The 25,416-nt window shown below is 39.5% G+C and overlaps 1 protein-coding gene across 7 annotated transcripts in view; it reads left to right on the top strand.

The window, feature by feature from the left end:
• Positions 1–520: 520 nt before the first annotated feature.
• Positions 521–25,416, top strand: part of WNK1 (WNK lysine deficient protein kinase 1) — a 161,705-nt gene continuing 136,809 nt past the window's right edge. For 3 of the 7 annotated variants that reach the window (XM_047867947.1, XM_047867948.1, XM_047867946.1), the window contains exon 1: positions 523–2,341. In XM_047867947.1, coding sequence (XP_047723903.1) covers positions 1,580–2,341 — 762 coding nt within the window. In that variant the 5' untranslated portion in view covers positions 523–1,579. Of the gene's footprint in view, positions 2,342–25,416 lie in introns of all 7 variants that reach the window. The other 4 variants (XM_047867952.1, XM_047867951.1, XM_047867953.1 and 1 more) reach the window with 3 other exon arrangements.

Genomic DNA, 25,416 nt, shown 5'->3' with positions numbered 1-25,416 from the left:
GCTTTCTGAGCTCAGGTTCTAGCTCTCTTTGCTTTGCTTTCCTCCTCCACCCCCACACCCCTACAGTCACTCAACGCTACTGCGGCTCTCTCCATTAAAGATGAACAACAGATCATCCTTCATTGCATGGCAACCTCTTAGCTCTCTCTCGCCTCAACGGAGCATGATGGAAGTCTCTCCTCTCGTCCTGCCTCCCTCTTCCTTTTTTTCTTCCTTCCCCTTTCTCGCAAATTAAACCCTAAATAATGATTTTCCTAGCTAGCCTTGACTTAAGGATGGGGTTTAGCGACCCACCGGGACGCTCCCATCAGCCTTCCAGAAGGGGCGGTTTCCAAAGAAAACTACAACTCCCATGAGGCATAAGGGTAAAGCAACCACAGAGCATCACGGAAGTCGTAGGCTCCCTCGTCCTCAGTCCCTTTCATCCTTCTAATGCCAAAACTACAAGTCCCAGGGAGCCTCGGTACTAGCACGCCTGCGCGAGAGCCCCGAGAGCGGGGTGGGGGTGGGGTGCCCCGGGCGGCGGGGGGCGGGGTCCGAGCGGGCTGTGTGGAGGCTTCAGACTCCCGGCGCCATTTAGCGCGGAGAGTTTCCCCGGCGGACGCGGCTCTTCACACTCGGCCACTCTGCGCCCCCATCTTCGGTGACAGAAGGCGCCCGGTGGGGGTGACTACTCTTTCCTCTCCCTAACCCCCTTCACCCAGTCCTCTCGGTCTCCTCTGCTCTCGGCCCAGAGAAGCAGCGGAGCTCGGGCCCCGCGGTGAGCGGCCCTCCCCTCCCCACCGTTCCCTCCCTCCGTCAGCCCCCGGCACCGGCCCGGGAGGAGACGAGGGTTTGCCAGGCCCGGGGCGGGCGGGGAGGCCTCGGGGAAGGGGGGGCCCGCTCCTCAGGCACCGAGGCTTCGAGGCGTCGGCCCTTCCCGTCCGGTCGATGGGCGCCCTGTGAGACTGGTCCCCCTAGCTGGGGGCGCGTGTGGGAGGAGGCGACCGATTGACTGACCGGGAGCCCCCGGCCGGCCCTCCCTCTCCTTCCTCGGCCCCTCCCACTCTCTTTGGCTGTGGGGCTGCCACCGCTCGGGAGTCCGCGCCCGTCGGTTCCTCGCGTTGCCGCCGCCCCCGGGGCCTAGCCCGCCCAGCTCGGGAAGCGGCGGCGGCGGCGGCGGGGAGCTGGAGCCGCCGCCGCATCCGCCGCATCCGCTTCGACTTGGTGCCGGCCCCTTGCCCTGCCCCTCATGACTGCGGCGCCTCCGCTGCTCCAGCCTTCCCGGCCGTCTCTCGCCGCAGGATGGATGCGGACCGTGAGGCGCTAACCCCCGTGGCTCAGCTCCTCGATCGCCCTCCGACGAGCCCGCCTCGTGAGCCGTATCAGCCGCCGCAACTGGGCCCAGGGGCCCGCGTCTCCTTCGGGGCGGCTCGTCAGTGCTGAGTGAGGAGGCGGCCGTCCAGGTGGATCCGAACCCGCCGGCGGCGGGAGCCGTCGCAGCGGGACCCGCACACCGCCGCCGCTCCTCGGGCTCGGCCCCTCGCCTTCTCTTCCTTGACGAGTTCGAGCCCGCTCGCCTCGCTCCAGCGGACCGACCATGTCTGGCGGCGCCTCAGAGAAGCAGAGCAGCACTCCGAGCTCCTTGTTCCTTTCGCCGCCGGCGCCTTCCCCCAAGAATGGCTCCAGCTCCGATTCCTCGGTGGGGGAGAAACTGGGCAGCGCGGGGCCCGACGCCGGAACTGGCCGGACGGAGGAGTACCGGCGTCGCCGCCACACTATGGACAAGGACAGCCGTGGCGCGGCCGCCACCACTACCACCACTGAGCACCGCTTCTTCCGCCGCAGCGTCATCTGCGACTCCAACGCCACTGCGCTGGAACTGCCCGGCCTTCCCCTTTCTCTCCCCCAGCCCGCCGTCTCCACGGCGGCTCCGCAGAGCACCCCGCCGGAGCCCCACCGCGAGGAGACCTTGACCGCCACCGCCGCTGCCCAGGTAGCCCAGCTGCCTCCCGCCGCTGCCGCCCCCGGGGAGCCAGCCGGCGCGGGCGCTGTAGCCGCGACCGCCCCCAGCAGTACCGGCAGAGACCGCCAAGTTTCCCAGCCCAACCATGTGGGGAGCAAAGAGGAGCCTCCGTCGGCCAGAAGTGGCAGCGGCGGCGGCGGCAGCGCCAAGGAACCACAGGAGGAACGGAGCCAGCAACAGGATGACATCGAAGAGCTGGAGACCAAGGCCGTGGGAATGTCCAACGATGGCCGCTTTCTCAAATTCGACATCGAGATTGGCCGAGGCTCCTTTAAGACCGTCTACAAAGGTCTCGACACTGAAACTACTGTGGAGGTCGCCTGGTGTGAACTGCAGGTATAGCCCCACTTCTTTATCTTTCGGTGGTTTGGATCTAAATTTAGCTTGGTTAAGCCAGTTTATCGAATTCATCCTTTACAAGTCATTATCTAACTGTTCGCTCGGGGGCTGGGGGCGGGGCGGGGCGGGGCGAGGAGTACCAACTTTGCAAGAGATAGAAACTAGAATTTGTGCATGTACGTAGGGTACCCGATGTAGGGTAAGAATTATTGGTAGCCAAAGAGATTTGATACTGGAGAGGGAGTGATGAAAATCATCTGAGTACAAATGCATTACCTACTTGTTATTGTTTTAGTGTCTGGCAGGAAACTCGGAATTAGTGGGAAAGTTTCTGAATTAGGAAAGTACAGAGTCTTCTTGCCTTGTGCATTTCCATCTCATCAGAGGCTCTGCACTGTTGAGCTCCTGGTGTGTTACACGCTCGTTTCCATCCCTGACATCAGGCTGTACTTTTAAAATAAGAACGACCTTGTTCACGAATGACCTTACTTTGGGAATGACCTTACTTTGGATATATCCTAGTTGGTGACTGCACAGGCATTTAATATAAACTATATAAAAAAAGATTTTCTTCTCTGAATAAATGCCTCGGGACTAAAAGGGTACAGTAAGTGTTTGATATTGTTCCACCTAATGATGCTTAAGCCTTTTGGTAACTGGCAGTTATCTGACAGTGTTAATTAAAACTAGTATGTCTTCAGTCCGTTCTCTATACAGTGAACAGTACAAGAACCCATGTACAATTATAGAAGTGCTTTTAGAGTTGTAATGTCACTATTGTTATTTTAAACTTGTTATGAAAGGTTTTTAAGCCAAACATTTACAAGAGTCTAAAGGACTCACGGTGCTTTGCTTTTAACCTCTCAGAGAGGTTTTCATGGGGTAAATCATGGTGTGTCATTCTGGTTGACAGATATATTCTAGGTTTAAATAGCTAGGTTTGGGTAACTTGTTGCTTGACCTACAGCAACTTGCTTGAATGTTCTCCTCGTCCGGAAGTGAACATAGGTTATTGGAAGAAGCAGAGTTCCACTGAATGAAAAAGTTAGACACATTATACATGAAAATGCCTGTTACCCATATTCTTCTTGTCAAAAAAATGGACCAAAATAGGATTTGAAAATAACAATAATCTAGAAGTTTATTTTATCCATTAACTAATATGTTAATACTTAACCCTTTGAATGTCACTTTCCAAATGACCAAGGCCATATCAAATGTGAAGGGAAGTTAACATGTGGAAGGAGGTGAACTTAAAAACTGACAACTTCTTTAGGAACATAATAATTTCTTAAGTTTTACATAAATGGTGTAGAACTTCTAAGGCATTGTGAAATAAAAGGAACTCAGTTTTATGGTGATTTGTATTGGAAAGGGTGCAGCTTTAAAAAAAAATCTTGTCAAACTATGACTTTATTCCTGTTGATCATCCTCAGAAACTTAAGTCTGATTCCTTTTGGTTTACAGGCAAAAATTCCATTTATTCTCTACATACAGACACTTTTCTCTTGTACAACGGGTGCCTATTACTGTTGATCCTGGATTTTATTCTTCTGTTATGGTTTTATATTTGAATAGGTGCCTTTTGGATACATTTTTTTTTTTTAATTAGTTACCTTACTTTCTTAAGACTGGACCCAAGTAAACGTTGATCACTTTATGGACTAATTTTGTTAGTTTCAATTATTTAACCTTCAAGACTTCTCAGAATGTAATTGTGTTTTCCTTAATCAATGGTAATCTTTTGATAGTTTATCTTGGAACTAATGATACAGTGGAAAAAAACTCAATTTGCCTAATGTCATAATAATTTTGTCCTCTCAGTTTTTCTTTGAACTCATGGCTTTTTGGATTTTTGTTCTCTGTCTAGACATGGGCATGGTCAAATTAAAGAATATCTGATATCCTTATATATAATATCACCATCTTATTTTTAAATCAGTTAAGGATTTGGCTGCAGAACCAAATCCTAGTTCACTGAGTGGTACCCTGGTTTAGAAACCTCCTTATGTTATTTGACTCTGTTTATGCAATTTTTCATTTTGTTTTTTAAAATATGATTTTCCTAGCCCCAGACGTTTTATACAGTATTTTTGGTTTTTTGATCAGTACATTTACCTAATAACTTATTCATTAGGTTAGTTTTGAGTTTTTGTTTTTGGATACAAATTAAAGGATTACTAAAGCATTGGGAAGAAAGGAAAGCCTTTTTAACTAAATGTATACTTCTAACGTACATATTTTTCTGGAGGAAGACAGGAGAAATTCTGTATTCAGTTGTTAAATAGTGTATTAAAATTGGAAGAAATCTTAGGTTATTCTGCCCAGCTACTTATTTGATAAGTAGCCTGAAATCATGGAGCAGGTAGATGACTTGCATAGATTGGTAAAGAATAAAATTTAAACTGGTTAGGATCTAATGATTTGGGAAATGTTAAAGCTTTTGTAGTTTAGTAGGTTGCTAATTAGTACATCTCAAATGAAGCAGTTGTATTTTGGTGTGGAAGTCGCTGTCAGATTTCTGGGGAAGTCTGACCCAATACCCTATGGTTTAGAGTATTGATTTTATCAATTTAAATGTACAAATAGGCTTTTTAGGATAGAGAATGAGTGAATGTGGTATATAAATCAAACTTGTTTCCATCAAGCTAATTTTAAGAGTCACAGTATGCAAGTATCAATTCCTAATAAATAATACTAGGTAATACTTTGATACCACAGGATCTTAGCTGATAACTGATCTTTTAAGCTGCAGATTTCTTTACTTGATTTTATTAGGCAAATAACATGCCTTAATTTTAGTACTCTGTTGCCTTGGTCAGAAAATGTTATTGCCCAACTTTGCAGAGTTTATTGCTTTTCTGTAGAGACATCTTGGTTTTTTTAAGAAATGTAGCATAACTTTTTAAAGAAAATGTATTTATACATAGATTTGTGAATGATTTTGATTACTTTAAGTACTTTTCTCCACAAATTGCTTCTAAATAGTTTGCTTGGTAACTTGATATATTCACTTTATATTTTGATGAGATTGTTTCCAGATCTACTTGGAAGGGGAGGTCAAATCATAAATTTTGGTTAAGCTCCAGTGTACTTAGTGCTGGCTTTACTCTGGCTTTTTTTTTTTTTTTTTTTTGGTAAATTAAGGCTTATGTCTCATCATGAGTATGTGATGAGTTTTTTTTGGACTTAATTTTCTTTTTTTTTTTTTAAGCTGAAGTATAGTTGATACAGGTGTTATTAATGTTTTATGAAAAGTTTAGCAGTGCTGCAGAAATGTGATGTGGTTTGTGATTAAGAAACCATAACTTATTTCTTTGCTTTAGTTCTTTTTTTTTTTTTTTTTTTAATTTTTTTTCAACGTTTATTTATTTTTGGGACAGAGAGAGACAGCATGAACAGGGGAGGGGCAGAGAGAGAGGGAGACACAGAATCGGAAACAGGCTCCAGGCTCTGAGCCATCAGCCCAGAGCCTGACGCGGGGCTCGAACTCACGGACCGCAAGATCGTGACCTGGCTGAAGTCGGACGCTTAACCGACTGCGCCACCCAGGCGCCCCTGCTTTAGTTCTTAAAATAACCCATTGAACTGAATCTTCCACTTGAATATTGATTTTCTTTTTTTGCCCTTTTTTACATTTGTGCCAAATTCCGTGTTTTTCAGGATGAGAATCTGCAGTAATTTTCAGTCCCAGGAACAAGATTTCAGGGAATAGTCTTTGGAGTTTTGTTTGTTTTAAAGCCTCAGAGTAACTGATGAGTATAAACAAAATTGAGATAACACAAATGTAGCTGTTATGCAAATTAAAGAATGATTGGTAACTTGTTTGAAGTAATCCTTTTCCCTTCTAATAATACAGAATAGAATTAAAGAAGATAATTTTGTTAGGTAAGATACGCTTTAAAATGTATGTAAATTTATTGCTGTAGGAAGTAACCTTTGTGGTACAGGTGTTGAGAATTGTATTTAGGTTGACTTTTCAGTGATATTTCTTACTTAGTCTTTGGGGTTTGAATGTTTTCCTTTTCTATTATTTACCTTTTTTCTCATCTTAAGTATCACAGTTGTTCCTAGTGGAAGATTGTTTTTGTCAAAAACAAATGGGGACTGGGGCGCCTGGATGGCTCAGTCAGTTAAGCAGCTGACTTTGGCTCAGGTCATGATCTCACAGCTTGTGAGTTCGAGCCCCCACATCGGGCTCTGTGCTGCCAGCTCGGAGCCTGGAGCCTGCTTCGAATTCTGTGTCTCCCTCTCTCTCTCTCTCTCTCTCTCTCTGCCCTTCCCCTGCTCACACTCTGTCTGTCTCTCTCAAAAAATAAACATTAAAAAAACAAACAAACAGATGGGGACTCTATTATTATCTGGTGGTTGAGTTCATTTCTTGACATTCAGGTTTTAGTGCATGATCCTGGTCATTTGAAAGTCATTCTACTTAATCTCTATGGAAACATTCAACTAAAACTGGGCTCTCATTTTCAGAAATCATTCTAAAGCTGTTATTTGGATTTTCTAATATAGATTTAAGATTTTTTAAATGAAGCTGTGAAAGTAGCAAGAGTAGTTATGCTCAAATTATAATTTCTGAAAATGTTAGTATAACATGAAAAAATTCATTAATAGTTATTAGGTTTTGCTGTATCAGTTCTTTATTTTTATTTTATTTTTTTTTTTTTTTAATTTTTTTTTTTTTTTTTTTTATTTTTGGGACAGAGAGAGACAGAACATGAACGGGCGAGGGGCAGCGAGAGAGGGAGACACAGAATCGGAAACAGGCTCCAGGCTCTGAGCCATCAGCCCAGAGCCCGACGCGGGGCTCGAACTCACGGACCTGTGAGATCGTGACCTGGCTGAAGTCGGACGCTTAACCGACTGCGCCACCCAGGCGCCCCTCTTTATTTTTAGCATCTTGCATTTTATTTGAGTTTTTTTTAAGTTTATTTATTTTGAGAGAGAGAGTGTGTGTGAGCAGGGGAGGGGCAGAGAAAGGGAATTCCAAGCATGCTTCCGCACTGCCTGCTCAGAGCCCGATGCAGGGCTCAATCTCACGAACTGAGATCCATCATGACCTGAGCCGAAATCACAAGTCAGACGCTTAACCGACAGAGCCACCCAGGTGCCCCTATTTGAGGATTTTTTTGGTTTTCTTTTCTTTTTTTTCCTTTTTTTAACAGGACCACTGTAGTGTACAGAAATATGTGAGACTTAGCATGCACCGCCTGAATTTAGATTTGAAGAGGGCATTATTTTTCTGCAGTATAATATAGTAAATAAGAACTTAACTGCCTGAAAAAAAAAAAAAAGAACTGCTTGAATTCAAATCCTGACTCAGCTAATGATTGTGTCACCTTGGGCAACTTTGGGCCAATTTCCTATCGATAAAATGGAGTGTAATAAGAGTACCTACTTTATAGAGTTGTTGTGACAATTAAATGAATTAATATAAATGTAAAACATTTGCGGGAGGACCTGGCACATAAGTATTAACTGTGATGATACAGCATCTCTTTACGCTTTTTGAGGATATCCGTGAACATTTTGTTTGATTTGAAAAATCATGTAGCAAAACTCTTTACTGTTGGCTGCTCTTACAGGGGGAACTTTGGGGTTGAATATGTTGTTATCAGTGCTTTGAAATTCTTTAGCTTTACCTGTCTTCTGCCTTACTTTGTAATTTCATGACCTGTCACTTTCTCAAATGCCAGCCTTTCTGAATTACTGCCCTCCAGAATTTGCTAAGATCTTTTTCCTTTTGGGATCATTCTTACAGTATTCTTCAGATTGGTTAGAAGTTGTTTATATTCTTTGTTTACTTCACTAGTCTTTGAGCTCTGTGAAGGTATAAGTTCATTCTCAATATACTTTAATAAATACTATATTCTTTTCTAAGTTAAAAATAGTTGTAGATCTCAGGGATGTTTTCTCCATACTTTCCTCTCTTTGGTCCACAGCTGATTCTCTAATCTTGTATTTGGAGAGTTTACTGTAGTATAAATACAATACCATATAATGGAAAAGACTTCGAAGGCAGAACATTTGGGTTCTATGTTATTCAGTTATCTGACCTGAGTAAGGAACTTAATCTGTAATGCTGACTTATTAGTAACATGACTTAACTGGATTGTTGAAGATAACTGGAAAACTATGTGAAGGTGCTTGAAAACTGTAAAGTGTTATAGACAATAAAAGGATGATGGTGCTTTAAAAAATCCAATTTGAAAGGTCATAAGTTATTGCTTATTACAAATTGGTTGAATATTTTAAACTTCTTAGTTAAAGTTGGGTTTTAAGAACTTTTTGGCTTGTTACTTTAGGAATTGTATTAAATCTTAAGACAGGGGAGCAGCTTTTCAGACTGAAGAGAAATTGCCAGAAGCTCTTCTTTTTTTTTTTTTTAATTTTTTTTTTAACGTTTATTTATTTTTGGGACAGAGAGAGACAGAGCATGAACGGGGGAGGGGCAGAGAGAGAGGGAGACACAGAATCGGAAGCAGGTTCCAGGCTCTGAGCCATCAGCCCAGAGCCCGACGCGGGGCTCGAACTCACGGACCGCGAGATTGTGACCTGAGCTGAAGTCGGACGCCCAACCGACTGAGCCACCCCGGTGCCCCCAGAAGCTCTTCTTTAAAAAAAATTTTTTTTTTAATGTTTATTCGTTTTTGAGAGACAGACACGGCATGAGTGTGGGAGAGGCTGAGAGAGGGAGACACAGAATCCCAAGCAGACCTTCAGGCTCTGAGCTGCCAGCACAGAGCCTGACGTGGGGCTCGAACCTACAGACCGTGAGATCATGACCTGAGCTGAAGTCAGCTACTTAACTGACTGAGCCACCCAGGTGCCCCAAGAATTTACTTGTTGATATTGCGACTTGAATCTTAGCATTTCAAGATAGACATATTAAGTGTGCTATACTAAATGAATGTGTTTAATGATTTTCGGAAAAGAATCCTCAGTTAAGCTGTTTGTCATCACAAGCAAATAATACAGTTTCTCTCTGAATTTAAGCTTTCTTAAGAAATCTGCGGTCCCTGAGTTCGAGCCCCATGTTGGGCTTTGTGCTGACAGCCTCAGAGCCTGTAGCCTGCTTCGGATTCTGTTGTCTCCGTCTCTCTCTGCTCCTCCCCCACTTGCACTCTGTCTCTGTCTCTCTCTCAAAAATAAACATTAAAAAAATAATAATTTAAGAGTGTTTAGAAATCTACTTGATATAATCATCATATTCAGGTTAGTTAAGAGCCACACTAATTATTTCTATAGAAATAATTGCCTTTTATGTAGCCAAAGTTCAGCTTCTCAGAGACAGATGTCTTTTTTTGTCAGTATGTGCATGGTGGATGGTCTTATGTTAATCAAACACAAACTAATATATAAACCAAACAGTGAGAGGTAAAACTAATTAGTAAATCAAATCATTATTAACATGTACATTTTCTCTTGATAGAAGTAAAAGTTTCTTTGGAATAATGACAAGATCATCTTAATAGCTAATAGTTTTGAGCTAAATAACCTGGTATATCTTTGTGGATACTCTCCTTACTTGGACTGGTAGGTCATTGTGGATTAAGGTCACTTTGAGAAATGCAATAGATCATCTCTTTAACATGCTGAAGAATTTCTAGATATCATTATTATATTTATATTTACATGCTCTTTGAATGCTTCACACACCCCTCCCACACAAATACTCAGGTATAGGCAGTGGATAGTAACTAAAGAATTTTAAGCAAAGAAGTTAGGTAGATTTGCCTAGTGGTAATTGTGGAGAGTGGACTTAAGGAGTACAAAGGATATGTAGAGTTTAGTTAGGGGTATGAGCATGAGATTTCTATGGCCTGAATGAGGGCGGAAGTAGAGGAGTATAATCTTTAAATATTTAGGAGATAAAATATGTAGGATTTAGTGATGAATTGGCAATTTGGAGGAAAAATGAAGGAAATAAAAGGGTAGGGATAGATGATTGTGCTGTCAGGTGAGGGAGGGAATAAGAAAGAATTACGGGTTTTGTTCTTGGGGGGAGGGGAAAGCCTGTGGAGATATATATTCAATTTGACATGTTAAGTCTGAGGTACTTGTGAAACCTCCGTGAAGAAGTTCAGTAGGCATTTGGATATATTATTGAAGCTCAAAGCATAGGTCCAGGATATAACTGTAGATTCCCAAATGTCTGTGGTAGTCATAGCTGAAATAATGCAAGTAAATGAATTCATCTAAGGAGGGAATATATATATAGAGAGAGAGAGAGAGAAAGAGAGAGAGAGAGAGAGAGAGGGAGGAAGAGGACGAGACAGAGGAGAATAATTTTCCCAGGGCAAAATGGGTGGGCAAAGGAAAGAAAGAACCCAGGGGTTAGACTAAATAGAAGAATGGCAATATCAAGGGAATAACATTTTTTTTTTTTAAACGTTTATTTATTTATTTATTTATTTATTTATTTATTTTTAATGTTTATTTATTTTTGAGACAGAGAGAGACAGAGCATGAACGGGGGAGGGTCAGAGAGAGGGAGACAGAGAATCTGAAACAGGCTCCAGGCTCTGAGCTGTCAGCACAGAGCCTGACGCGGGGCTCGAACTCACGGACCGCGAGATCATGACCTGAGCCGAAGTCGGCTGCTTAACCGACTGAGCCACCCAGGCGCCCCAAACGTTTATTTATTTTTGAGACAGAGAGAGACAGAGCGTGAACAGGGGAGGGGCAGAGAGAGAGGGAGACACAGAATCTGAAACAGGCTCCAGGCTCTGAGCTGTCAGCACAGAGCCTGACATGGGGCTCGAACTCACAGACCGCGAGATCATGACCTGAGCCGAAGTCGGACGCTCAACCGACCGAGCCACCCAGGCGCCCCTCAAGGGAATAACATTTAAAAAAAGTTTTTTAATGTTTATTTATTTTTGAGAGAGAGACAGAGCATGAGTGAGGGAGGGGCAGAGAGAGAGGGATACAGAATCTGATGGCAGGCTCCAGGCCCTGAGCTGTCAGCCCAGAGCCTGACGTGGGGCTGGAACTCACGAACCACGAGATCATGACCTGGGCTGGGTTGAAGTCGGACACTTAACCAACAGCCACCCATGTACCCCTATCAAGGTAATAACATTTTAAGAAAGGAATATAGCAGAGAAGTTCAGTTTGCATAGTAGTAATTTTGGAGAATATATTTTAGAAGGACTAAAAAAGAATTGTAGAGATTAGTTAGGCTTTTGAAATCGTTTATTGCATTTGACTGTTAAGTCATTAATAACAAAATTTGCAATTATCTAAGAGAGAAGTGAGTAGGGGTAGATATAACACTGGTAACATCCTAGATTTATGTACTGTTCACTAGCCTCCTATGGCTATTTAACTTAATTAAAGTGAAATAAGTTTTAAAAACTGTGTGTTTCAGTTGCTCTAGCCACATTTCAAGTGCTCAGAAGCCATGTGTGCCTCCCATATTAGATGGCATAAAGAACATTTCCATCATTGTGGGAAGTTCTTTTGGAATGTGCTGTATGTAGATCTTGGGTTGAATTGTGTGTGGGTTTTTTTTTTTGTTTTTAATAGCTTGATTGAGGTATAATTTATATGCTATAAAGAATATACAGTGTGGTGCTTTTATAACTTAAGTTACATATTTTTAAAATGTGTTCTGTATTAATAAAGTAAAAATAGCCATCCTTTTTTTGAAAAGATGTACAAAGGATGCTATCACAAACAACACATATACATGCAGAATTAACAAAGATAAACATTATGTCACATTTGCTCCAGATATTTGGTGATCCTACAGTTTCAGAATAGGAAATTTGCAGTGGATTTAAGGGAATGGCTGAGGAAGGTTAAGAACTAGAGACAGTAGGAAGACTAGGCCATTTCTTTAGACAAGTTTGAATGAGTACGGGGCAAGAAAGATTGGCTAAGTAGAAGGCATGATCAAGGATGAGATGGATAGATAAGCAAGGAAAGGTCTTTAAAAGTTAAAGCATTGAAATACAGTATTTTGTCTGTTTTCTCTGCCTCAGTATCTCTTTTTTGTCTGCTTATTCTGCCTTAGTATCCATCCTAAGGGTCTGTCCTAAGCTAATTAGTTGTTTTAGTTTTGGTTATTCTTTGTGGATAGTTAACATTTAATCTAAGTAAGTTTTCATACACCATGCAATTTATCAACTGGTGTCCAGAATATTCACTTATGCATTGAGAATAATGTCCTGGTTAAACAAAGTTTGCTTCTCTCCTATAATCTCTGGCTTGCATGTTATATTTATTTACATAATAGTGTGGTGATACATACTTTATAAGTGAGCCATCTCTCTGAAATGACCATCTTTGTGTGTCTCTTGAGGAAACAGCCAGATTTCAAATAAATTTTTATTGCAAGAAATATCCTGAATTACTCTACTGTTTCTAGGATGTGGTAAAAATGGACCATTCTACAAGAAAAACCCTAAATACTGCATAACTTCCTAAGGCCTTTTTTGCAAAGTGTTCCTTGTTAATTAATCTGGAAATATGTTAATAATTACTAATAGCTAGCTAGTAAGAGCTCTTTTTTGTGACAGGCACAGTACCATGCCCATAATTGTTAAAGATTTATTTATAATTTTCACAATAGTACAAGGAAGATATTTTCTTTTTTGTTTATTTTTGAGAGCTGAGCACAAGTGGGGGAGGGGCAGGCAGACTCCCTCCCTCCCTCCCTCCCTCCCTCCCTCCCTCCCTCCCTCTCTCTCTCCAAAGCAGGCTCCAGGCTCCCAGCTGTCAGCACAGAGCCCAGTGTGGGCCTTGAACCCACAAACCACGAGATCATGACCTGAGCTGAAGTTGGATGCTTAACCGACTGAGCCACCCAGGCACCCCAAGGAAAATATATTCTTAATTTTATATTTGAGGAAACTAACTCAGGTTTAATAACTTAAGATCATGGCATATCTTGTTTTTTTCCAACTGCAGAATACTTCAGTTAAACAGGATGGGGAGGTTGAATCCTAGTGGAATTCTAAGTCTTTTTGCTCTATTTAGCAATTATAATTCATTGTTGAGCATCTTACACCTTTTATATATACTTTCACTTCATGAAATAAATCTCTATTTAAATGGCCTTTTAGCCAGTATACACATGTAGCTCTATAAGGAGGGAGATGGCAGGATTTTTTAAAATTAACTTTTGGGTGTGTTCAGAGTTTTTTAGATGCTATTTACATTCATTGGTTATCACAGGATGTTCTGTTTAGACTTAAGTATTTAAGGTGAAGCAGTATTGTTTCTAGGGGTCTATGTGTATTAAATTTCTATCTAATAGAGACAAATTGAATGGCTATAGTATTGTTAGGATTTTTGTCAATGGTCTTTAGCAACTTCTATGTATAAAGATTGTTCATTTTCAAGTTTTACATTGTTAGTAAAAATTAAACTTCTAAATTTCCAAAATTGTTAGGTATCAATGCTATTTTTACTCAACCAGGAAAGCAGAATTAAGGATATTGGAGTACTTAATGAACAGATCAACATGTTAATTGCTATTGTATAATTTCCATAGGACTTAGTTTTATTTACTTTGAAGATTGACATTATAGTTTGTTAGTTTAGTTCTTGATACTGATAGTATGAATTGACTTTTTCCCCCTTGATTTTTTTTTAATCTTGTTATCTTTTTTCCCTTCTCCTCACTGTTTACTTTGACATATTACATATACTGTTGATAAGGATTTGACTCTCTTTTTGTATGAACTCCAAATAGAAATCTCATTTAAATTACATAATTATGTTTTGAAATCCTCTGGAATGAATAATTTATTCAGCATTGTTAGGGGAATAAGATGTTACCTCACCTCCAGTAAGATTTACAGATAATGAGATTTTCTTCTTGAAAATGTCAAGACTTTGTATTAACAATTTAATAAAATTCTTAAAGTGTATCAGTTATTATTTGCCTATGTACCGCTAGCACAGACTGATATATCATCCCATAGGCCTGGATTCCTGGATGTTCTTTAGCCTACAATGGTACTTTGAAGTCAGACAATTACCCTGTTATATACCAGGGGTAATCCATACTTGGGCACATAAGTATGTGCAAACCACGTAAGCGTGTCTTGCCTCAAATTATGGCAGATTGTTCAAAACATTCTTTTTTTTAGTTAGAGTAGCTAGGTCTGTAGGGGTTTTCAGCTTCAGCAATGTACTGTACAAATCACCCATCCCTCTTTCATCCCCAAGCAGAGGTTTAGGCTTTCATTCTCCCTTCCCTCAAGGTACGTTGTATTATTGTGTATGTTCAGGATGGGGCAAATTTTCCTGCCAGTGGACCTCATTCAGGGTCATTTAAGTCTGTTAGAATTTCTGATAATGGTAAACTTAAAAAGGAAAGTCTTGGAGTCCCTATGTTTACCAAAAGACTTTTTTTTAGCCTTTTTTTTTTTTTTGCATACTTCTACACACTTTCTCTTAACTCAGTACTATTTAATGTTTTTTATTATTTTTATTTTTGAGAGAGAGAGAGAAGAGACAGAGACAGAGCGTGAACAGGGGAGGAGCAGAGAGATAGGGAGACTGAATCCGAAGCAGGCTCCAGGCTCTGAGCTGTCAGCACAGAGCCGGACGCGGGACTCGAACTCATAAACCGCGAGTTCATGACCTGAGCAGAAGTCGACTGAGCCACCCAGGTGCCCCTTAACTCAGTAGTAGTATTTAATATTATTGGTGGGGATGCTTTTATCAAGTCAAAAATAGAGCCTGCTGTGTAACTTCTCTAGGGCAAGAGATATCTGTTTGCTTCAATTACATGATTGAAAAGGGCCACTCAAATGGTTCTTCCCAGAGCAAAGAAGGTGACTCCCAGGTGCATGGCTCTTTTCTGTCTAGACAAAAAAAGCCACCAACAATTTTTAAATGGTAGACTCTCAACTAAATATTAATTCTGCCTGACCAGGTACCCTACTACATAGAGGTGCTAGTTTAGATATTATTTTTGGTGGGCAAATTATCTGTGTTGCATTTATACCTTTGTCTCTACAGATACCGCACCCCCCTCCCACCCCCAGATGTAAGTTGGGAGGGGGTCATAGTGATATATATTCTGCTGATAAGCATTTGTTGGCTAAAGTGTAGCTTTGATTTCTGTGATAAGAATCTTAACTATTTTCTATCCTTGCAAGGACAGATGTGAAACTTCCATATTTGCCATAAATACCACTATTACAGCCTTTCACGGGTCTTATCGAGTATGTACTCTGCTTGAGTATCTTATTTTAATGCTTTAAACATCTGTCATCCTTAACCCTCTTCACAAATAAGGATGGCTTTTTTAACAACCGGTACTTAGCTAACTTACACAACAGGATTTTTTTTCCTCTTGTATTTATATGATAGGTACTGTAATACCTCAAAAAACCTTTTTATTTTTACTATGAAATACTTAACATAATAATTGTCCCAGATAGGCCAGAGCTGCTTGCTGTGTCCTTTTGTTGACTTGCCCCTATTGTTTTTTGGTGATATCCTTACTTTCTGTACAAGATGTTCTTTCCCCACACTGGCCCTTGGAGAAATGGAGGCAGGTTCCTTATATAAGGAACATAGAATGGAATTCAGAAAGCAGCGTCTAAGTTCAGGTGTGCTCATGGCTACTGGGGCATTGCTGTTTCCAGATTTTTTAGTGAAGAGTTAGGAAATATTTATAAGTGTACATAGTTGTTTGTCCTCTTTGTATATATGTATATATATAGAGTTGTCTGTATACATTGGAAACCATGGGTTCACAATGATAGATCTAATTCCAATTCAACATAGAGTTCATTATGGTTTTTCCTCCAAGTATATTTTCCTTCTCCAGTAGTGAGAGACTTGTTTCTCATCATGCTAAATATATGGGCGAATTTGCATAGTCCATGTTAATGTAGAAATGGCATAATAAGGAATATATATTTGATCTTTGCCCCTGGCTCATGACAGAGCTCCTAAACCTCTTGGAATTTCCGGAATGATATCTTGCCCTAGGTATCTTCCATTTGACTGCTCCAAGATTGTATCCTTTAGAATTAACTGGTAAGTAAACTGTTTATGAGTTCTTTGAGCTACTCAAGCAAATTATCAAACCTGAGGAGAGCATCATGGGAATGCCTGATTTATAGCATGTTGGTCAGAAGTATAGGTGGCAGCTGTACTGGGACTTGCAGCTAGCATCCACAGTGGGGGCAGTTTTGTGGGACTGAGCCTTTAATCTGTGTGGTTTGCTATCATTTCAGGTGTTAGTGTCAGGAGTGAATTCTAGAAAATTGAAACATTTGTTGATCATGTGAAAAACACGACGCATTTGGTGTCAGAAGTGTTGAGAGTAAAAATATGAGTATGAATATAATCTCTTAGCCCCTCTAGGCTTAAGTCCCCTCTGGCACCCTTCTCATTGTAGGAGAGCTGCCATCTTTTCCTCTCATACCTTCCTCTCTGGCAGCAGTATCCTTTTAAAATTAATTTACTATTTTTACTTTCACATTCTTTCTGTTGTTGCTTTGGGGATATGATGCAGTTTTTAACCTTAAAGGAAAATAGGTGATACAAACAGTCTTGCATTTACTTTGAAATTGTAGGAGAAGATTACAGTAATCATCTCACTGAAACTCAGAATAATTCCCAATAAATGCAGATAACTTCTATGACTTGTAATATCAAATTCAGTATTAATGTTTTCTAAGGTTTTTTTGTTGAAAATTCAGCATCCAAATTGAGATGTGCAGGTGTAAGTGACATACTGGATTTTGAAGACTTAGTAAAAAAAACAAAGTTAAAATATTCCAATTAAAAAAATCGATTAGATGTTGAAAGGATCATGGTTGGATATATTGAGGAAATAAACATTAATTTCATGTTTCTTTTTACTTTTTTAAATTTAGCTTCTTGAAAATTTAACATTACATATGTAGCTCACATTATATTTCTGTTGGCCACCTCTGATTGTGTTAAAATAAAATGCTGTGGAAGAGTTGATGCTACAGTAAATTAAATGTGCTATGTAGGCTTTCTTTTAAAAAATGTTAGCACCTTCCTTTTTGTGGTTTCTTTTATTAGCACCCTTTACAAACCATAATTCTTTTGCTATTGCTGAACAGAGAAATTTGGTTTAAGTCTTTTCTATTTGGTTTGTGATGCTTTTAATACCTGATTATTTTATGAAAATTGGCATTTAGTCCTTTAAAATTTTGGGGCGTCTGGGTGGCTCAGTCAGTTAAACGTCCGACTTCAGCTGAGGTCATGATCTCACAGTTCATGGGTTCGAGCCCTACATCGGGCTCTGTGCTGCCAGTGCAGAGCCCTGGAGCCTGCTTCTGAATCTGTGTCTCCCTCTCTCTCTGCCTCTCCCTCACTCACGCTCTGTCTCTCAAAAATGAATAAACATTAAAATTTTTTTTTTAATATTATCTTGTATTTTGTTATTTACACCAGCATGTCTATATCAGAAATGGTACTTCTTATGGTCTTGTTGAGTATTTTAGTTGTTGTTAAGAATATTAGAAGTCAGTTTTTACTGCACATATCTTGAAATATTTGGTAAGTATTTTTGTCTATTTCATATAAATAGCTAATGCATGTTTGGATATATACTGAATGTGTAAACTTGCCGCTTTATTTATATTCTTCAATAATTTCTGGCCATTGTGTCTCCTTAAATTTCTTAACCTATCTAGTGCCCTTATTCATATTTTAATCCTATTGAGGAAGAGGTTAAATTGATTTTTTTATATCACTTGCTTATAAAAGAGATACTATTTGTAGTTCAACTATTTGGTTATGTTAACATTTTCCAAACCAGTTAATTCTTTGGCTAGTTGGTCCTATATAATAATAAGGGTGAAAAGATTAGTGAAAATATCTCTAACTACTTTATTTTAATAAAATTAGAAAATATCTGAGATGCCAAGACAGTGCTTTTCAAAATCTAAATGGTAATTTAATAACCACAACAGCCTACTTTCCTTTTTGTATAAAGGCCTTTTGATAGCCATTGTTTAGAGCTAAATGCTATTTGATTTTGACTCAAGTTATCTGAGTTATAACTTCATTTATTTCCACCTTAGGTTTTGTGTTTTTTTAATTCTTTTTTTTTTTTTTAACGTTTATTTATTTTTGAGACAGAGAGAGACAGAGCATGAATGGGGGCGAGGGTCAGAGAGAGGGAGACACAGAATCTGAAACAGGCTCCAGGCTCTGAGCTGTCAGCACAGAGCCCGACGTGGGGCTCGAACTCACGGACCGCGAGATCATGACCTGAGCCGAAGTCAGCCGCTTAACCGATTGAGCCACCCAGGCGCCCCTCCACCTTAGGTTTTGTAACCATCCTTAAATCATGTACAAAAAATATTTTTAAGAAAAAATTTTATAGAAGTAATAATGCATTCTCATTATAAAAGTAAGGAAATTTGACGGGCATGGCTCTCAGTCGTTTAAGCATCCAACTCTTGATTTTTGGCTCAGCTCATTATCTCATTGGTTTGTCAGATCGGGCCGCACGTGGGGTTCTGTGCTAACAGTGTGGAGTCTACTTGGGTTTCTCTGTCTCTCTCTTTCTGCCCCTCCCCTGTGTGCTCTCTCCCTCTCAAATAAATAAACATTAAAAAATTAGGAAATATGAGGGAAAAAGGAAACAAAAATGACCTGCAGTGAATCCCTTCATTCACAGATAAGTATTGTTACCATTTCTAACAGTCTAACTTCTGGGTTTGATTTTTTATTTTTTATAAAGTGTGATCAGATTGTATGGTGGTAGTTTGCTTATTTTACTGTGTAGCAAAAGCATTTTCTCATTTAAAAATTTGAGGTGTTTAGATCAGAACAACAAATACTGTTTGTATATTGTAATCCTAATTGGGGTATGTGTTCTCATAATGGTGATTGTTCTGTATACTTAGCATAATTTGCCTGATTTACCTCACAGGGAAAAAAAATGTTTCTTATGTTAAAAATTAGAAACTTTAGATAAAGATACATATTATTTGTACACTGTCCATTGTTTTTGAGACTTTGTACTACTACTGCATACTGCGCATGCAGTTGTGACATCAGTTTCAGAACTAACATTTAGATCTTAGAGTATATAACACTTGAATTCCTTCCTCCTTGCCTATGTATTTCTTTTTAATTCTCAAGAGAAAATCCACTGGAATGTTTGGCCCACAAAGGCTAACGTTTAGTTATAACTAAATCTGGGAAATTGGTCATTGATGCATTTGATCACTCTGAACAGAAATTTAAAATTCATGGTTCCAAAGCTGATTAATATTTTCACTCTCAGCCTTTGTTCAGAGATTTGCAGAAAATTCATTCACTACCTCTGATGATCTTGGGCATGGTCAGAATATTTTAAATCAATAGTTTGCTTTTAGAACAGCATGACTGTGATGGTGAAGTTTTATGAGAGCCAAGTATTAGGGGCCTTCAATAGTACATTGAAAGTTCTTTGAGGAAGTTTAGTTTTGTATATTGACTAAACTACAGGGGGAACACCCTTAGTGTGCTTTTTTTAATTTCCTACCCACTCAAGATGACTTAAATCTTCTTCCTTTATTGAAATTTTCAGCTAAGTCCATTCTACAGCATACCAAAATCTAGGAAATTCTTTAATTTTTTAATTTTTTTAATGTTTATTTATTTTCAAGAGAGAGAGACAGAGTGCGAGTAGGGGAGGGGCAGAGAGAGGGAGGGAGACAAAGGATCCAAGGCAGGCTCCAGGCTCTGAGCTGTCAGCACAGAGCTCGTGCCCAGCGTGGGGCTCAAACTCACAAACCGAGATCATGACCTAAGCTGAAGTCTGACGCTTAATTGACTGAGCCCCTCAGGTGCCCCTGAAGATCTAGGAAATTCTTAATGAATTTAAAGGGAATTACTTCCTAATTGGTTTTTTCCATTGTAGAAATAATATATACTCAGAGACCTTTTAGAAGACAGGAAAAAATAAAAACAAAAAATAACCCCACTAGAGTTCTTTCACTAAAAGGACAATACCAGTGTATCAGTTTGGAATATTTTCCTTTTCTCTCTCCCTTAAGATGGGTTTTATATCTATTCAACAGATATTTATTAAACTCCTCCTATATGCCAGGTACTATCTTAGTTGGCAAATAAGTTCCCTGCCCTCATGGAACTATGTTCTGCTGCATGTATAATTTTATGATACTTTTATAATTCATTAGAACATAAGAATTAGTATAAACATTTTAACAGCTGTATGATAGTTCCTTATGCAGAAACATCATGATTTACCCCCAATTGTTATTATTTTTTCTCTCATAAATACAGTACACATGAGTCTTAACCTTACAGAAATGCCATATTACCATTTTACTAAAATTTAATGTGTTGTGTTGTGACCTCACCTAATTTTGTTGGTCATTATTCCTTTGTATAACTCCTCCTTCCTCCAGTCTTCACATAGTCCAGAGTGTTATCAGGAAAGGGCTTTCCAGTCTTCCACCTGCACTGCTTATCAATGAGATGCTATTTATATAAACCTGGAAGGTTCTTTTGAAGGCTGACTTACAGAGAACTTTGGGTAGTAGGATCGTTCACAGATTTTTTAAAACGAAGTTCTTAACATTATTGTCTCTCTCTTACTCTCACTTCTGCTCCCATCCTCTTCTTCCATATGCCACTCCCAGTGGGGGACAGGTGTATTGATCTTGATCTGGGTGAATCCTCCAAGCCCCTTCTTTTCCCCCAGTTTCTACCTCTTCAGCTGTTCATTGTTTCCATCCCCTCTCTCTGTAGTACAGGCCAGCTGAACTTCTCTCTTTGGGCCTGAGGTTTCTCAAGACAGCTAAGGGGATTGTCTTCTAACTGCTAGTTCTAAAATAACACAAAAGACCTTGAGACAATGGCTTTGGAATAGGGGAAAGGAATTTACCTATTGCCTTGCAAACAAAACACATGTTAATATGCCAAATTTGACCGTCTATAGACTTTTTTTTTAGGATTAAATTTCAGAATGGAATTAACTGGTTTCTAAGGTTATGAACATTTAACTATTTTCTATAATCAGATTGTTTTCCAAAAGAGATATGTTCATGTATAGTTTCAGCAACCCAAGTGAGAGCTATTTTATCAATACTATCATCTTAAAAACTTCTCACTGCTTTATATTTTATTCTTTCTCCTATATACCTGATAACAAATTATATATTGTCTTCTGTCCTTTGATTTGTCTACTTTCAGGTGCTTTTCTCCCCTAATCAATTTTCACAAATTCTTCAAAGCAAAATTAATAGTCCTTTGTTTTATTTTTGGAAAATCAGTGTTGGGAATTCAGTGTCAACAATATAATACTCTTTTTTTCCTTCATTAAACTTTTTTAGAGTGGTTTTAGATTTGTAACAAACTTGAGAGGTACAGAGATTTTTCATACACCCCCTGGTCCCCCTCCCCCCATTCATAGCCTCCCCCATATTGACGTCATTGACTAGAAAGGTACTTTTTTTCTTTTTTCAGCCAAGGATGAACCTACCCTGATACATCATAACTACCCAAAGTCCAAGTTTTTCCTTAGGGCTTTTTTCTTAGGGTGTTATACATTTGGTGGGTTTGGATAAATGTATAATTACTTTTATCTATTATTATTATATCATACAGAAGTATTTTCACTGCTCAAAGAATCTTTGGTGCTGTGCCTATTCATCTGTCTCAGCTTCACTCCTAGCAACTACAAATCTTTTCACTGTCTTCACAGGTTTGTCTTTTCCTGCATGTCACGTAGTTGGAATCATACAGTACATACACAGTCTTTTCAGATTGGCTTTCTTCTCTCTCTCTTTTTTTAAATGTTTATTTTTGAGAGAGAGAGAGAGTGTGTGAAGATGAGTGAGTGCCAAGTGAAGATGGCTTCTTGTGACACAGAACAGTTTTTAATTTAGTTGTCTTTAAATTTCTGCCTTGGGGCACCTGGATCGCTCAGTTGGTTGAGCTTCTGACTTCAGCTCAGGTCATGATCTCACGGATCATTAGTTCGAGTCCTGCATCGGGCTCGCTGTTGTCAGCACAGAGCCCACTTCGGATCCTCTGTCTCCCTGTCTGCCCCTCCCCTGCTTATGCTCTCTCGCTCAAAAATAAATAAAAACATTAAAAAAATAAATTTACGTCATACTGTAACAAGTTGTGGTGTGGGGTCTTTTTTTTTTTTTTTTAAGTTTATTTATTTAAGTAAACTCTATACCCAGTGTGGGGCTTGAACTCACAACCCTGAGATCAAGAGTCACATGCTCTTCCAACTGAGTCAGCCAGGTGTCCCAATGACAGATGTGTTTGTATTACTGACTGCTTCTAGGGTCTAACGTGAGGTTTGGTCAAAAGTTTGAAGTGTATGTGTGTTTGTGTTTGAAAGACTTGAGAAAGGGGTGGGGATTTTGTACTATTTATGGGCCAGGTCCTGTGTTTTACTTATGTTCTCATCTAATTCTTGTGACATCTAGAACTCAGTCACCATCTTACAGGTGAAAAGGCTATAAAAGTTAAATAATTTGCCAAGATCATAACCAGCAAATGGTAGAAGTGGAAGTTGAGCATGGATCTTTCTTGTTTCTTTTCCTTTTCATTTGCGTTTTAAAAGCTAACATGCTTCTCTTCAAACTTTTAAATTATCATGTAGTGCACGCTAAAATGGATTGTTCCAAGTTGTGTCTGTGTGTGACCTAAAGACCAAATTGATAATTCTTCAGTTTTTAATCTGGTGTTTGAAGTATGTGAAGTTAAAATTGGATCTCAATGTATTCCTCCTTTCATGGCATTTGTAAGTGGTCTGGGTGCTTTGAGAAAGAAGTTGTATGGTTTAGGGGTACCTGGGTGCTCAGTCGGTTGGGCGTCCAACTTTGGCTCAGGTCATGATCTCGCGGTCCGTGGGTTCAAGTCCCGTGTTGGGCTTTGTGCTGGCAGCCGGACCCTGGAGCCTGCAGCCTGCTTCGAATTCTGTATCTCCCTCTACCCCTCGCCTGCTTGTGCTCTCTCTCTCTCTCTCTCAAAAATAAACAAACATTAAAAAAAAAAAAAAAAGAAAAAAGTTGTATGGTTGTCCAAGGACTTCTAAGAGGCAGTGAAAGAAAATAGGGATCAAGGTAAGAATATGAACTGAGGAAAATTAACCAACCAGTAAGCCTGTGTATGAGTCATTTTTGACTAGAGTTTTTATATATACCTTGTGGGTGCCTATTCAGAAGTGTTGAAGACAAAGGATTGGACAGGTGACCTTGGTCCCTTTTATTACTATTCTGTGATTTATTGAGAATTACGTGCGTATGTTAAACTAATTCCATGATGGACAGTGTTATCTCATTGGGTAAAAATCAGTCAGCATCTGTGCTTTTCATTTGCAGTTTCTAAATAGCTAAAGAGTTAGATTGGTTTCTGTGTGGAAGACCAGATTTTGTCATGGAGGTAGATGTGTTTGTTACTTTCAGCCAAACATAATCTGCTAGAATTTTGAGATAGAGCTAGATAGGGTCTACCATAGAACTATTAACCAGCTATATAATTTCTCATTATTATTTTGAGCAAGGAAGCACTTGAAGAGAAACAGTGAAGGCAAAGCTGGCTCTAAGTGTGCTACTTCTTTTGAAATGATAAATGGTAAATATTTAGTATCAGAGTTCATTGTAGTTACTCAAGGAAACAAATACTAATATTACATGTAGCTATTATAGAAACTACTTACTACAGACTCAGGAAACTTTAGAATGTTTGGCTCCCAAACGTTTACAGAATTTTTCATCTTTGTATCTTGTTGAGATATGACAGGATTGTACTATTAAACCTAAGCTTTGAGTAGTATTTAATTTTGAGTTGTAGCCACAGGTAAATATAACTCAAATATATTTCATTTCATTTTCTAAATTTTATTTATTTATTTTGAGAGTGTGCGTGTATGAGTGGAAGAGAGTTAGAGAGATGGGGAGAGAGAAAAATCTAAAGCAGGCTCCATGTTATCAGCACAGAGCCCAAAGCTGGGCTCAGTCCCGAGAACTGTGAGAACATGACCTGAGCCTAAATCAAGTGTCAGGTGCTTAATCGACTGAGCCACCCAGGTGCGCCCCTCAAACATATTTCAGAAGTTTTGATGACGGATACCTTGTTAGTTGATTTAGAAGGACTTAAAGCTTCACTTATTTAATACCCTAGCTAGAAATCTGTAGTAGTAGCTGGCTTCTGGTTTCCTGATGATTTAAATTAATTTTCACCTACAGGAATTATCTTTCAACCTAAGTGATTTCACATCATTGCTTATTATATAAGGGTTAAATTTGTTTAAACTGTTTAATTGAGCTGTGGGAACCAGAACAGGGCTATTGTCTAATAGTTTTTCATATATAGATTTTTTTTGTACCTGTGAGTATGATTTTTTTTTTTTTTTTTTTTTAATTAACCCCCAACACACCCTGGGCTCCACTATCTGGCCCATGTACCTATGCTGGTTGCTGATTGGCTCCCACGCTCCGCCAGCATGCCCCTGCCCACCCTGCACCCACATCTCTAAGGCATTGCCTATTTTCCTATATTTTAGAAAAATGAGTGAATGAACTTGGCATCTCCTGTATTTGGCATGTGAGTGGTACTTGCTTTCAGATTTAGCGTTCTCTGTTAGGAAAATATACTTGATTGTGTTGCTGTGAGTGTAATTTAAACATACACAAATACATGCATATTTATTTATAAATTCCCCTTCCCTTAATCTTCTAAGAGAAAAATTCATATTCAATCTTGTGAATTGGCTGGACTGTAGATTAAAAATATTGGATTTTTTAAATGTTTTTACCACTCTAGCACAGGTTTGAGAAATAATAAGATATTTCTCTTTGTTTGGGTGTGAAGGACACTGCCTGAGTCAGTTTCCCTTCTCCCTCCCCTGTATTTGTTTAAAATTTCTATGTGCCTTTGTAAGGCAGAAGTCAGAAGAAATAACTTTATATCTCTGCTATTCCCAATGTTTAGCAATTTTTAAAATCTGAATTTTTGTTGGTTATCATTAACAGTTTAAATGTAAACACTGAATGTTCTTTATAGAACTAATTTGAGGCATGGGGGCATTCTTTGCAAGAGTTGTGAGTTTGTTATGGATATTGGAAGAGAGG

The sequence above is a fragment of the Prionailurus viverrinus genome, chromosome B4 (genome assembly GCF_022837055.1).
Source record: "Prionailurus viverrinus isolate Anna chromosome B4, UM_Priviv_1.0, whole genome shotgun sequence".
In the NCBI taxonomy this organism is placed as follows: Eukaryota; Metazoa; Chordata; class Mammalia; order Carnivora; family Felidae; genus Prionailurus; species Prionailurus viverrinus.
The sequence above is the reverse complement of the archived record's forward strand: the minus strand, read 5'-3'. Positions and strand labels throughout refer to the sequence as shown.